At 37.8% G+C, this 14808-nt stretch overlaps 1 protein-coding gene across 3 annotated transcripts; it reads right to left on the bottom strand.

Annotated features, from left to right (window-relative positions):
* Nucleotides 1-925: 925 nt before the first annotated feature.
* LOC306858752 (C-type mannose receptor 2-like) lies at nt 926-14547 on the bottom strand. Of its 3 annotated transcripts, none has more exons than XM_079399446.1 (14): nt 14430-14547; nt 13759-14035; nt 12188-12354; nt 11211-11345; nt 10749-10962; nt 10212-10374; nt 10037-10119; nt 9587-9923; nt 8665-8757; nt 4896-4969; nt 3374-3412; nt 2925-3281; nt 1724-2071; nt 926-1567 (listed from the first exon to the last, which is right to left on the bottom strand). In XM_079399446.1, the coding sequence occupies exons 11-14, from the start codon at nt 3408-3410 to the stop codon at nt 1206-1208; spliced, it is 1104 nt and encodes a 367-aa protein (XP_079255572.1). In that variant the 5' UTR covers nt 3411-3412; nt 4896-4969; nt 8665-8757; nt 9587-9923; nt 10037-10119; nt 10212-10374; nt 10749-10962; nt 11211-11345; nt 12188-12354; nt 13759-14035; nt 14430-14547; the 3' UTR covers nt 926-1205. The 3 variants fall into 3 exon arrangements, with proteins under 3 accessions (XP_079255572.1, XP_079255573.1, XP_079255571.1); XM_079399447.1 differs by adding an exon at nt 3639-3882 and having other exon boundaries at nt 11211-12354; nt 14430-14521; XM_079399445.1 differs by having other exon boundaries at nt 11211-12354; nt 14430-14533.
* Between the last annotated feature and the right edge of the window lie 261 nt (nt 14548-14808).

Raw genomic sequence — 14808 nt, 5'->3', positions numbered from 1 at the left:
AACATGAATGTTTGAATATAACTCCAACAGAGTGGACACACTGACCCAACAAAAACAAATAATGGTGGGGGATTTTTAATGGTGTTTTTAGAGTCTAGACTATAAATGGTGTATATATAATTGTAACAGTTATGGACTTTATTGCTGAAATAATCTTGCTCCATGAACGCACACAGTCATGTCTCATTAAAAAAATACACATGACGCAATCTGTCACAAGACACACACACGATCCAAAGCCATTTCACAATTAAAGCTGACGTAACGTTTCTTCCTCGGGCGCTAAATTTGTGCAGAGTAAACAGACAGTTTTATGACAGAGTGTGGATGGAGACGGAGATCGCTTTTGCATGCGTTCTTCACACAAATCAGTTGTTTTTACTTTGGAACACTTTTTTTTTTTACTTTTTAATAAATAGTGTTTGTTTTCATATCTGCCTGTTATATGTTGTGTTTTATATAATATACAAATGGGTTGGTTTAGGATTGGGTTACATCCTCAAACGTGTAAATAAATGTAAATATTATATGGTGGCTAATTAAAAAGAAATCGCAGACTGTGTTCCAGTAGATTGAAGATTGTGCTGAGTGACATGAAAAAAAGGGAAATTCGTGTCTGTGAACATGAATCAAGATTAAAATTTTGTGACTGTCATGAACTGCTGTGAGACTGGGTTGAATATTTATATGCCTGTATATAATGGTAAACTGACCTATATTAGACTTTTGTAGACATCAGGATATTCTCTGAACAGAATCTTTTCTCTTGTTAAACTCATAACACCCACCGGAGGCACTACAATAAAAACTTGCAATAGCCTATCATGTTTTGTAAGCGAAAACATCCTAACTATAAACTAATAAATACAATTTAATTCACAGTTCAGTGTGATGTTGAGGGAAAATCAGGAACTAGGAGACAATACTGGCTGTAGATGAGTTTATTTGAGTTGATGTTCTGTTGTTTCATGTATTTGTGTTCAAAAGATTTGATTAGTGTAAATACAGATACAGATTCATAACCACTCCAGATAGACAAAGAGGTTCATAAAAGACACAAATCATAATACAGGAATAAAACAGACTTCTGGCCACTTTTAAAACATAAGGAGATTCACTCCTCAGGACTTACTGAACATATCAAAGATAAAAGTAACACATGATACATCAGAACATGATTCAACACATTAGCGTGTTCCTCATTCTTAATTTCTGCTGCAGATGAAGTTGAGTTTGTGAGATTGAGGAAGGCTGATCCAGCGCTGATCTCCTCCAGACTGAACTGCTCCTTTTCTCTTCTCGAGTTTGCAGTTTTCTGGTGTCGTTCCGTTCCCTGGAGCCCAGTTCTGATAGCACACCATCTCTCCACTCACCCAGAGCCACATGTTCATGGCGCAGTAGTTGTGTAAACCCAACCACACCGCCGCAGTAGACGCAAGTTTAACCACGTTCATCACACGACGCTGAATCTCTTCTGAATGAACCGAGACCAGATCCACATGATTCTGTCTGCAGTATCTCAGAGCTTCAGCCCACGTCAGATTCTCTCTGATCACAATCAGTTCATCTGGAAACCAAACAAACCACAAGCAGAAACTAGAGAGAGACTGATCAAAAACAACATGCAGAACAAACACTGGATGAATTTGTCATGTCAGACATGAACTGCAGGAGATCTGGAGGTGATGGATGGATTGTGTGTGTTTTGTGAAGATCTACTCACCTTCATGACACACAAAAGGATATTGATCAGTGCAAGAGAGGTCATGCCATCGTGCTTGAGCATTCAGATTAATCGCTGTACAGTTTTGATTGCCTCCATAATTATTAGGTTGACCAGACCTCCAGTATCTGAATGAGGAGTTACTCTGATCTGACCACTGCCATGAGTCTCTGAACAGACCGATCCAGACATATGATCCAGATAACTGTCTATCACTAATGAACTGCTGAACCTGTTGATTCTCATTCTGGTTCCTCACACTGACCAGATCAATGTGATTCTGTCTGCAGTAACTCTGAGCGTCTCTCCAGTTCTTCATCTGATTGACAAAGACGAGTCCTGTGTTCGCTTTAAGAAAAACAAATGAGAAAAAGATTCATGAATCAGTTTGTTCATTATTCTGACGCTGCTTTATGGTTTGGATGTGAACAGGAGCAGTGATGGAAACATCAGAAACATGTCATTTTAGGACTTGAGCTGCTTCAACAACTTGTGATATATTAAGTGAAGTGACATACTGCCAAGTATGGTGACCCATACTCAGAATTCGTGCTCTGCATTTAACCCATCCAACGTGCACACACACACACACAGCAGTGAACACACACACACGCACACACACACACACACAGCAGTGAACACACACCCGGAGCAGTGGGCAGCATTTATGCTGCAGCGTCCGGGGAGCAGTTGGGGGTTCGGTGCCTTGCTCAAGGGCACCTCAGTCGTGGTATTGAGGGTGGAGAGAGCGCTGGACATTCACTCCCCCCACCTACAATCCCTGCCGGCCCGAGACTCGAACCCACAACCTTTGGATTACAAGTCACATTAGCCCACGACTTCCCCAGAATAATATATAGAATAATCACAATGTTAAAGATATTTTAAATTATACCATGATTATAGCTTGATCGGTCTAAAAACTTGATTGGCCGTAACGTGTGCATTCAAACCATTAAATGAAACACACACACACAGAACCACAGAAACTTGTCAACTCTGCGTCGTGAGGTTTATTATAAAAGAGCTTCACTATTGAGTCACTACATTACATTTCTCTGCAGTGAGGGTTTATGATGTAATGGACTATCATTCCTTCACAGACCAGACTCAAGTTAATCTACATATGATAAACGAAGCCCTTGTAGGTTTGTGTTGAGATACTTAATACTGAAAATAACACTGAAAATATCAAACTCACTGTCGTTGCAGATTAAATGTTGGGAATTGCTACATGGTATGTCATGCCATTGTCCATTTGTCATCATAGCACACTCATCTCTGCCATCTGGTTGTCCAGTAGCCCAGTTGAGATAGAGCACAGGTTCACCTGAAGACCAGTGCCATTCATCACGACTCGTCTTCTGCAGCCCAATCCAGGCATACTGAACACTTCTATCATTCACACTCTTGTTCAGCTCGTTCATGTTGTTCATGTTGTCAGCGGTGGCCAGATCTGTGTATTTCTCTCTGCAGTATCTCTGAGCTTCAGTCCAGGTCTTCATCTCATTTATAAAGTGATACTGACGCTGAACACATTCAGATACGGAGCAGAGAGCTGTGAAAGAGAGGGTCTGATTTAATGATTTTCATAACAGCATCAAACCTAATGAAACTAGAAACCAGAAATAAAACCACAAACACACTCACCAATGAGAAGAAGAATGAAAAATAGAGTTTGGTCCATTTCTGAGGAAGAAAAATACAGATAAACTCAGATTTCAAATATTCACAAATTCATTTATTCACAGATTTTCATTTTAAGATGCATTTAGGATGTATAAATGTACGGTGCATTTATGTTATGTTATGTCATCTTAACAGGAACATAAATGCACCGTACACAATGATAAAGACAGTATTATCATGTCAGAAGACTAGTTCTAGTTAAAGAATAAACATGAGTTGTTCTTACTTCAGAGATTGTGTGTTTCTGTCCTGAATCTGATGTTTCTGTCTGCAGCTTCAAACTGAGTGATTATTATATCTGCTCTCATCCCTCATCCAGCATCACATCATTTGTTTATTACGCTGAACAAATGGTAACCTTTTCATTTTTCTTCCTCATTTGTGTATTTTTTTATGCTATTTTTCTCTGTTGTAATTCTCTGGAAGTGTGTTACTTTGAATGTGGTAGAGGCCGGAGGGCATGTATGTTTCTGTATGCACACGAGGTAATGACATGCAAATAGAAGACAAAAGCAACAACACATCCAACTCTTTATTTATAGAAATCATAGACACAGAGAATGTGTATGATTATTTCACTATGTACACAGGTGACGTTGCTTCCTCTTCATATGATGTCAAATCAAATCATGCTTGCTATATGAACCTCTCTCTTTTCTCTGATTAACATGCATATGAATATCTCCAATAACTATTCATGACTCATGTTTACATTCACTTACGCCATTTTTACTCTGAAACAGCAGCACAGAAGCTACATATAAAGCACAAAAGGTGCATACATGCATTTAAATGAGTTATAAGAGCAGGAATTTAAAAATAGAAACAATAAATGAATGAAAATGTGTGTAGCGGCGCAATTCCACTACAATATATGAGTGAATTTAACTTCTGCTTCAATATACCTTGGACGACTATAGGAATTGACAAGATCTAGGTCCTCACTTCCTAGTGCAATTAATTCCTGTGCTTTCTTTACTGAAGCATGTTTTATCTGCCTTGTTAATTATGCATTTTTCCTTGTTAGCAGCGACTGATAAGGTTTGAGGCTCTGGATCCTAATAACAGACACGGTAGCTACCCCAGAGTATAATGGCGTTGCTTAACCCCTCCTCCCCTATACCAGTCACAAGATAGTAGGAATGCCCTTACTCCAAGATAACAGAAGTTTTACACTTATTTCCCAAAAGGCTTAGTAAAGAATAAACAACATAAAGGAAACAATAATCATGAAATAAACTCTGTTTACTTTGTGATTTCTTATGATTTCACCAAGCAATGTACAAACAAAATAAATAAAACAGGTTTTGTTCGGTTTCTTTCCTTCTAACAGTAATATTCAAACAAAAATAGAAAAAAACAACAACAGCTCTGACAGAAAGCTCAAATGGTACTCAAAAGTGCATTACAGACGTTTCAGTCCACATCAGATATTTTTCATGACGAATCACATACTTGAATGATCCCGGAGTATAAGTTTTACCTTACAGTAGAACTGGGCTGGTGCTGGAGTGTTCCAGTATGGCAGGGTAATTAGATCAAAGTCTCTTCCTTTTCCTTAAACACAGGAAAAATAATGTTCAGGAATGAATAAGGAAAAAAAAATTTTTTCTACCAACGTTTCCGGTAGACGAGGCAGTAAAAAACACAGAATTTCAGATTCATTCACTCAAGTAACCTCAGTTTTCAGTTCTCAAGTCCAGCCAAACCGAATTGAAAAGTCTCCAAGTGAAAATACTGCAAAATGTTAAAAGATGTGATGCTTAGTTATAATTTAGTGAAATACTTGATTGTTTTTCTGAATTGTTTAATGTTTAACTCTCTTCTGTGTGTGCATAAATAATTAATAAATACATGATTGTGTCCACTTTAAGGTTGATTTTCACAGGTTGATGTTCATAACTTATTAATAAATCGCAGGTGTTCACTTTACATTGTTTATCTTTCACATTACTAACGTTTAAACTCATTTATAAATGGTTCTTTACATCAAGGTTCACTTTCACAGGTTATTAACGTTCATAGCTCATTAATAATAAATGGTTCACAGGTGTTTACTTTACATTAAGGTTCACTTTTAGATGTTACTAACGTTTATAACTCATTAATAAATGTTTCACAGGTGTTCACTTTACATTAAGGTGCACTTTCACAGGTTATTAAGGTGTATAACCTGTCTTTAATCTAGATATAAACAGAGAACGTGATGGATTGTAGCGTGGTAGAAGACTAGTTAGGTACACAGGAGCTGAACTATTTAGGGCCTTAAAAATAAGTAATAATATTTTGTAACTGATATGGAACTGAATAGGTAGCCAGTGCAGAGACTGTAAAATTGGGGTAATATGATCATATTTTCTTGGCCTGGTAAAAACTCTAGCCGCTGCATTTTGGACTATCTGTAGCTTGTTTATTGAAGATGCAGGACAACCACCTAACAGTGCATTACAATAGTCCAGTCTAGAGGTCATGAATGCATGGACTAGCTTTTCTGCATCAGAAACAGGTAGCATGTTCCGTAGCTTGGCAATGTTTCTAAGACGGAAGAGTGCTGTTTTTGTAACATGGGAAATATGATTTTTCAAAAAACTATTTGCTGTCTAACACCCACATTTTTGATTGTAGAGGAAGTAACAGGACATCCGTCTAGATGCGGATTGTAATCCAAGAGATTCTGTGAACTGTTTTTGGGTCCAATAAGTAATATCTTTCTCTTATCTGAATTTAATAGGAGAAAATGATTGGTCATCCAATCTTTTGAAACATTTAAAAAATTTTTTTAACACATTCTGTCAGCTTAGATAGTTTAGAAGTTTCATCTGGTCTTGTAGAAATATATAGTAGAGTATCATCAGCATAACAATGGAAACTAATATTTATGTATTTTCTAATAATATTACCAAGGGGCAACATGTATATTGAAAATAGCAGAGAGCCTAGGACAGATCCTTGTAGCACACCATACCTTACTGGTGTTAATTGAGATGATTCCCTGTTTAAGTAGACATAGTGATAATGATCGGACTGTCACGCTACGGTGAAGTAAATGCACAAAGAAGAAGAAGATCAAGTCAAATAGTCTTTTATTAATCCATAAGAGGGAAAATCCACAAAAGACAGGCAGGATTCACATGTAGGGACGTAGTCAAGATTGGACGCCGGAACACAGGACAGACTGAACTAAATATACAGGCAAATGAAGATAATTAACAAGACACACCTGAACCAAATGATGTAATTAACTGGAGACAGAAACTAGGTCACACTGAGCACATGGGGAATGAAAACACAACAAAACAGTTCATGGGTGACATGGACAGGTAGGATTTAAACCTGCCCTTGAATACCTGTATAGTTTTGTAATCAATCTATGAGAATGTCATGATCTCTAATGTCGAACGCATCACTAAGATCAAGTAATCTAGCAATGAGATGTAGCTTTAGTCTGGCGTGAGAAACAAGTCGTTTGTAATTTAAAAGTGCAGTTTCTGTGCTATGATGGGGACTGAAACCTGATTGAAATTCTTCATAGATATAATTTTTTTGCAGCAGGAAGGAGCACAATTGAGCAAACACAACTTTTTCAAAACTTTTAGACATAAACGGAAGATTTGAAATGGATCTGTAATTTGCCAGTTCACTGGGATCTAGTTGTGGTTTCCTAATGACAGGCTAAATAACCGCCAGCTCGAATGGTTTTGGGATGTGACCTAAAGATAACTGTCCCGAATCTGGTCCATGCTCTCCCGGTCAACCACCACTAGAGGTCACCCGTTCACCACATTGACTTTTTCACTCACAACTCATTGGACTCCATTTCCCACAACCCATTGCACTGACGACATGCACAGCTGTTCACCATTATCTCGCCCACACCTGATTATCACTTCACAATCACTCACTCACTATTTAAGCTTGGGACTTGCTCTTGCTCACTGCCGAGTATTGTTAGCCCGTCTACCTTACAAAGCGTTTCCCTGTTTTCTTAGTTAGTTTTCCTGTGTCTTGATTCCTGCCCGTGTTCCTGGATTATTCTCTCTGCCTTGCCCTGACATACAGCCTAGTTAAGCAACATGATACGACCAAGAGAGGGCAATTCCGTGAAAACCACGATTGCAAATTTGACATTTTATACAAGAGTTAAAACGAGTAGTTAATATAGTGACATTTTAGTTCAGTATTTGAATTTGAATTTATTGAAAGGATATATTGTCAACGTTGACTGTTTTTGCTCCATTTGGTTAATGAAAATCGTTCTATACAAAGATCAAAGCAGAACAGTCATGCATGTCTGAGCAACACACAGAGGTGTTTTGTTAATGAATGATTTGCGTTTTTTAATTTTGAATCATTTGAGTCAATGATTCAGTGGCCCATTCATAAGGACAGGCACTTGCTTCATTCTTGAATGAATCAGCTGTCTGAACGAATCCTTTGAAGGCATGCTTCAATGACTCATTAATTAAGAGAATTAAGAAGCAGTCACTTGCTGCCACCTACTGGTGGTTTACTTTCATAGTAGCCTATCTTTGCATTTTTTACAACATTTCATTTTTGTATATTAAAAAAATATATATTTTAAAACAACGAGCTCACAACGTTATTTATGCTGTTATAATTTTGCATGCTGTGTAAATGCATCTGAATGCCGCTCCAGTCACTACTGTTTCTTCTGCAGTGGAAAGATACATTTTGTAGATACTGATTTCATATGATTGTTTACAGCCCTATATTATCTTATTATATTAGGTGAAATTATTAATAAAATGTAAGAATTTGATATGAAAGATGATGCATGCATTTAATACGTTTAGGGAAATATGGCCTTTAAATTTTAAATTCTCTTTTTATAGGCTACTTTGTTATTTCTCTGATTTTTATGTTTAGTTCTGTGTGAATATTATTGGGTGGCCAGAACTCAATGTGTCTTTTAAGAAACTCTTTGTATATCTGGTGTGGTTATAACTTTGTTTTGCATTAATCATATCTTTTGAACACATAAACACCTTATAACAGAACATTTTAGCGCCTCCTGTGGATGTTTATGAGTTTAACAAGAGGAAGGTAACCCCAGGCAATCCCAGCGCACTCCCTCACCCGAATGCTAATCACATGCACCTGTCTCACATCAGCACACTCATCAAGTTGGCTTTATGAGCAGATTCATCACCTCACTCCAACGTCTGGTCTCGTTTACACGCATTGGACTTCTTATCAAGTATATTCCTTCAAGTGTGATTTCTTGTACTTACCTCTGTGTTCTCTCCAGCGTGTTATCCTCGTCCTCCAGTCTAGATACTGGTGTGGTCTCTCTCTCCATCCCATCTATCCACGATCTCCTGGTCCTGTAAGACAAGCCTACCATCACCTACCTCATCAAGATATCCGAAGTTGTATTGCTCTGAATATTGTATTGCATTATTCTGATCATTAGTTAATATTTACAAATGACATTAAATTTGTTATGAGTTTTAAAAATCTACAATTGATTTGAACAGAAATGACACATATTTACAAGCTTATTTGTTAGTGTACTTTTTAATGCTTATAAATGTCATTCAACTTCAGTTCACATTATCTAATGCTCATTTTTACATTTACAAATGCTGTGAAAATATAGCTTATAGGCACTTCATAAACTATTCATGTAACTATAGGCCCTTTTTGTGCCGACGTCACGATTATGTCACAGTGCTAGCTGGAGGCAAAACAAAGCGAAAACTGGAGGTGCCCCATTGAAACCAGCGCAGATTCGGCTACATAAGGAGCTTAAAATATCTTCTTGTTGTGAAGCTGGGTGCCCGAATCGACATAGTACAGGCTCCAATTTTACATTTTATCGCTTACCTGCTGTCGTTGCCAGACAAAAAACCGACAACAGCTGTGGTTAAACGCGATAAAACGCGCGGACTGAACAGAAACGATCGTCAAAAATGCTCACGTTTGCAGCGCACACTTCTTATCAGAAAAGGTTCAATAATTGTCTTTTGTCGTTATGTGTGCGTCTAAAGATTTCTTATAGACTTCATGACTATGTTGTGTATGAAGTAATGTCTATGTGCATGTATATAAAACAACAAACTGACGATCTATATGCTTAATCATTTGTAATTGTATATACATTGTTGTGATTAATTATGGCTGGAATAGTAATGTAGCTGTGAAAATACTTGCCTGCTGAATCTCAAATGTATAACATCTTCATGACTAGATAGACATGGTGAGTTTGTCTTAACTATACAGGTTAGATGTGAGTCACTCAACCAGAGGGAATCCTTTGAGTAAAAGCATGTGCCGGTCGGCCGATCTGGTTTCGTCCGTTAAAGTTAACCTTTTCAAATAACAATCTCGGTTCCTTACATATCCAGGTTAAATCAGATTTTCTTCAGTCATTGTTGAAAAAAAAAACAAGCTAACAAAATCATCAAGCCTAGTGAGTCAGCCAGATCCGAAACAAATCCCACTGGCTTTTCTCCACGATGCCCTGGGTTTTGTTGTCCTCTGTTATGTTCTAAGAAAGGATTGAACACATTTTTTATTTAGAAGTTAAAAACAATACAAAGTTAGCAACATGATTGTAAAAGCTCTACATATAGTGAATGCATTTATTGATTTATGTTTTACTTGTCTTTCAATGTTTCGGAGGGCATCATATCTCTTTGTACAATGCTCGTATTGATGTCCTTTGCAATGTCGTCCAAGGTCACCTTTGCAGGAAAATAAGGTTTTAATTATTATACAAATCTAAATATTTTTATGTAATATTTTATAAACACTATATTTCGAAAATATGACTAACCATGCATTATCGATGTCCACAACCCAGCAAAAGGAAGATACTGTTTAAGGAGATCCACAAGTCCTATGCAGCAGTACACGTTGGGTTCACCTTCCTTGTCAACCGGGGCCTGGGAAATAATCTTCTTGTATAGTTTTTGAAATTTGTTGATTCCTTCCATTCCCTACAGTACAGATTATGTTTAATTGATGTGAGACTATACAGAGAAAGGACAATGTATATCAAAAACTGATAATGAATGGTTTGCACATGCAGCAACATTTTTCTTCATAAATTCAATTTTACATTTCCTTGTTCATTTTGACAAAGACTTATGATGATGTTGTTCTATTTGTGTTGTAATGAGTAGTATAACTGAGTAGAAATTTTAAAAAAGTAACTAATATTTACTTCAACATTACAGTGCTTTTGCTTCAGTAATATATCTTGATTACATTAAATTTTAAATAATATTTTAGCACAGTTTAATATTTTTTAAATATATGTAAACAAAAGTTATAATAATACAGTTATGCTAAAATCAGATTTGACATTTACCTTGAAGTCCTCCGTGTTGCTTTTGGACTCAGCAGTTACATCCACATCTATCTGTTTTCTGCAGCCACAGCTGCAGCTTCTTAAGTGTTTCTCAACATTTTGCCCACTGCAAGGGCTTGAGAAAACAACTGCAGCGCTTTGCACCATATCATCAAGTTCTTGCAGTTGTGAGGCACCAAAGGAATGCATGGCAAGATGGTAGTGGTTTGGCGCACTGGGGAATAGAAATAAAATGAATAATTTGTAACTGTAGAATTGTATATTCTAAGTATAAATAAAACATTATGTTGGGACAGTTTGTTAAAGACTGTTGAGTTAATGTGTCTTTCTCTCTTGCACAATAAACGTTATCACATTAGACCCATGTAATAGTATAATTCTATAAAAGTCATTTCACTCACAGTATTGTGTTATTTAATGTATGCAACTAAAATGTAGTAGGAGAAAATAGTTTATGCTTACTGTTTCCTACATCTCCTTGGCATTCTTCATAACATGACTGAGGCATCTGTGAAGAATGGGCACCTCAAAATCTTCCTTGGTACCTTTTCCACAGGCAATGCTATAGTAATGGTTAATGGTATCGTGCAGACTTTTCTTTGCAAATGAGAAACAAAATACCTGCATTAGTACCATAGAGCCATCACATAGAAGCATGATTGGTGACCGCATCCCTTTCCGTCCAAACAGCCTTGCAACATCGGTCTGAAAAGCCTCAAGGAAATATGCCACAGAGGCTGTGTGTGGTCACAGGTTAAGTAGGTTGCAACTGGTACGGGAGATGAGTTATTTTGAGGATTCCTGACGACCAGCTCATAGACATAGAAAGGAGGAGAGCCATTCTCTTTTTTTATGATGCTGCCTGTAGCATCCAGATAAACAATGTCCTCCTGACATCGCTCTTGATAAATTTCTATGCTCCTTGATGACCAAAGCAAAACACCTTTGGGTGAAGCATGACTTTTTGGAGGACCTCATCTGGGGTGTTCTTTTTTTTCAAGCATAATTTGTAGGCTGAGGATCTCATTGTTGTGCTGACGACTTTTCTGTCGCACTTCCCATGAGATGTTTTTAGTAAATTGGGAGTAGGAGCCTTATCTCTACAACCAGATTCCATTATGAAGTCTTTTATCTCTGTTAATTTCTCGAGATAGATGGCTCGTGGCAATTGCTTTTGTAGATCTTGGCCTATTATGTGTCTGTCATCTGCCCTCACTGGTCGTCTCATCAGTTCAGTGTGATTGTGAATGCACTGTTCACCTTCAAACTCCACTGTTCCTTTTAAGTCATCCTCACTATCCACAGTCACAATTACAGTGACTGGGCAATCCTCAAATCTGCAATAGCCAAGACACCAGAACTCGGGGCTCGATTGTTTGGATTCCAAGACCTTCAGTCTGTGTCTTTTAAATGCAAATGAGCAGTATCGGTGTACTGACCTTAGTCCTTCAGCAATGATGTTAGTCCACTGTAGTCCTTTGAATCCTCTTTTTTTTCTCTTGTTTTTAATTCTATTCCAATCTTTCTGATCAAGAAAAGAATGATGGTTTTGTGGGAGTTTGATCCTGACAAACCCTTCCTCATCAGAGGTGTTGCTCATGACTCCCTAATGAAAATGCACAAAGTTAATGCTGTGCCTAAAATACAGTTTACAAATAAACTTGAACTTCATGGCATGGCGGGATTGTATTTGTTCCCATAGCGTCTAGCGACGCAGTACGAGTGAAGTATCGAAAGGGAACTTACTTGGTTACTTACGTAACCTCGGTTCCCTGAGATACTGGAATGAGTACTGCGTTCCGTGCCATGCCATGCCATTCCACTGCAAGACTCAGCGCTGTCGCTTCAGTCGAAGTGGTCTGATTACCTATGGCGAAGCGCCCGCTTATATAGCCAGATTGCCCCGCATTCTGGCGGGCTCTGGTGGGCTTTACCGCCATAGGCTCGTGCAGCGCTGCTGCCGAGCCATTGGTTCGTTTTTATTCACTGCACGAACCAATGGCCGTGCAGTCACACTGCGTGATTGAAAAAGTCTTCAGTCCTCGGAGAAAAATGAGTTTTTCCCCATAGTTTTTCCCCATAGCGTCTAGCGACGCAGTACTCATTCACGTATCTCAGGGAACCGAGGTTACGTAAGTAACAGAGTATGTTTTCCACCATGACAATTTTGGTGTAAACCACATACTCAGATATCTGTAACAATTAACCACTTCAATCTGTTCACCAGCAAAATACCATTTTCCATCCTTATTTAGAGAGCCCGTTTTACTCAAATTCACTCTCATACCATAAAGATTACAACATTTTTCTAGCTGCTCCTTTACGCTTAAGGAAGATCAAAGAAAACAGTCCGACTCCGTGGTATAATGAGCACACTCACACCTTAAAAAGAGCAGCCCGGAAAATAGAGCGCAGCTAGAGGAAAACAAAACTAGAGGTATTTCGTATAGCCTGGCGGGAAAATACCCTATCCTACAGAAAAGCATTAAAAACTGCTAGATCTGATTACTTTTCATCTCTTCTAGAAGAAAACAAACATAACCCCCGGTATTTGTTCAATACAGTCACTAAATTAATGAAAAATAAAGCATCAACAGGTGTTGGCATTTCCCAAAAGCACAGCTGTAATGACTTTATGAACTACTTTACTTCCAAGATCGATTCTATCAGAGATAAAATTGTAATCATGCAGCCGTCAGCAACAATATCGCATCAGATAGTGCACTATAGATCCCCTGAGGAACAATTCCACTCATTCTCTACTATAGGAGAGGAAGAATTGTATAAATTTATTAAATCATCTAAACCAACAACATGTATCTTAGACCCTATTCCATCTAAACTACTAAAAGAGCTGCTTCCAGAAGTCATAGATCCTCTTTTGGCTATTATTAATTCATCACTGTCATTAGGATATGTCCCCAAAACCTTCAAATTGGCTATAATTAAGCCTCTCATTAACCCTTTCCAGATCCTGTAAAATTTGCTTAAAACGCCTAAAAAAGCATACCCAAAGTAAATTGCATTCTGTTCTTGAACCATTTGGATTATGTGCATGGTGTTGGTCTCTTTTGAAAGGTGACACTCTGAGGTTTGTACCTCAACAGTCAGAATCACTGTAAGTCTTACTGATATTGAGTAATAGAACTTTGAAAACACTGAAAAAGAGAAAAAAAAAAAATTCCGCCTCTGACTCTCCCTCCCACGCGTTTTGGCAGAAGTGTGAAATGGCTCCTCTCAGTATGTCCCTCAGTATGTGGCTTTTTTACAGATTCTTCCCAGATTGTCTGTGATACAAAGCACAACAAAATAAATATTTTATAAAACATTTACATCTTTTCTGTATTCAACTATTTTTTTTACATGCTCAAATGTGTATATACACACACACACACACACACACACACACACACATATATATATATATATATATATATATATATATATATACACATATACATATACAAATATATATATGTATGTGTGTGTGTGTGTATATATATATATACATACATACATATGTACGTATACACACACAAACATAAATACACACACACATACATACATACACACCCGACAAAAGTTACCAGGAACACCTCAAAACACATACCTCAGTACGTGAGGTACTGCATATGAGTAAAAGTACAGTAAAAATGTTATAAAATACAATAAAACACTTACTTGTGGCGAGTGACGTCTCCCAACACTACCCAAACCTTTCGCACACAGCCGAACGCGTCAATCTCTATTGTGCGCCCATGCACGAACGCGTTTTGCGCACATGCGCACAAGATTGTGCGCACAGTCTTTTGACCATGCTAACATGAACCGACCCCCTAAAACATCATATCAGTCTGTTCAGAAGCTCATTGGCTATCAGAAACGACAGTCATTTGCAGACTATAATGCCACTGGATCGGTTTACTGTCCATCAAATAGGGGTTGGACCATCTCCCATGCTGGACGCTCTTTGGCTCTAGAGGCTTGTTGACCCCTCTAAGATGAACCTATTGGTTCAAATGAGATGTCAATCAAAAGGTCAGCTCTCAGCGGCCATTTT

Source organism: Barbus barbus (assembly GCF_936440315.1).
Source record: "Barbus barbus genome assembly, chromosome: 39".
Lineage (NCBI taxonomy): Eukaryota > Metazoa > Chordata > Actinopteri > Cypriniformes > Cyprinidae > Barbus > Barbus barbus.
The sequence above is the reverse complement of the archived record's forward strand: the minus strand, read 5'-3'. Positions and strand labels throughout refer to the sequence as shown.

Coding starts and splice junctions, on each gene's coding strand:
- LOC306858752 (XM_079399446.1), bottom strand. CDS start 3,410: ATGGACCAAACTCTATTTTTCATTCTTCTTCTCATTG. Junction 3,282..3,373: donor TTTCATTCTTCTTCTCATTG/GTGAGTGTGTTT, acceptor TCTCTTTCACAG/CTCTCTGCTCCGTATCTGAA. Junction 2,072..2,924: donor ACATTTAATCTGCAACGACA/GTGAGTTTGATA, acceptor TTTTTCTTAAAG/CGAACACAGGACTCGTCTTT.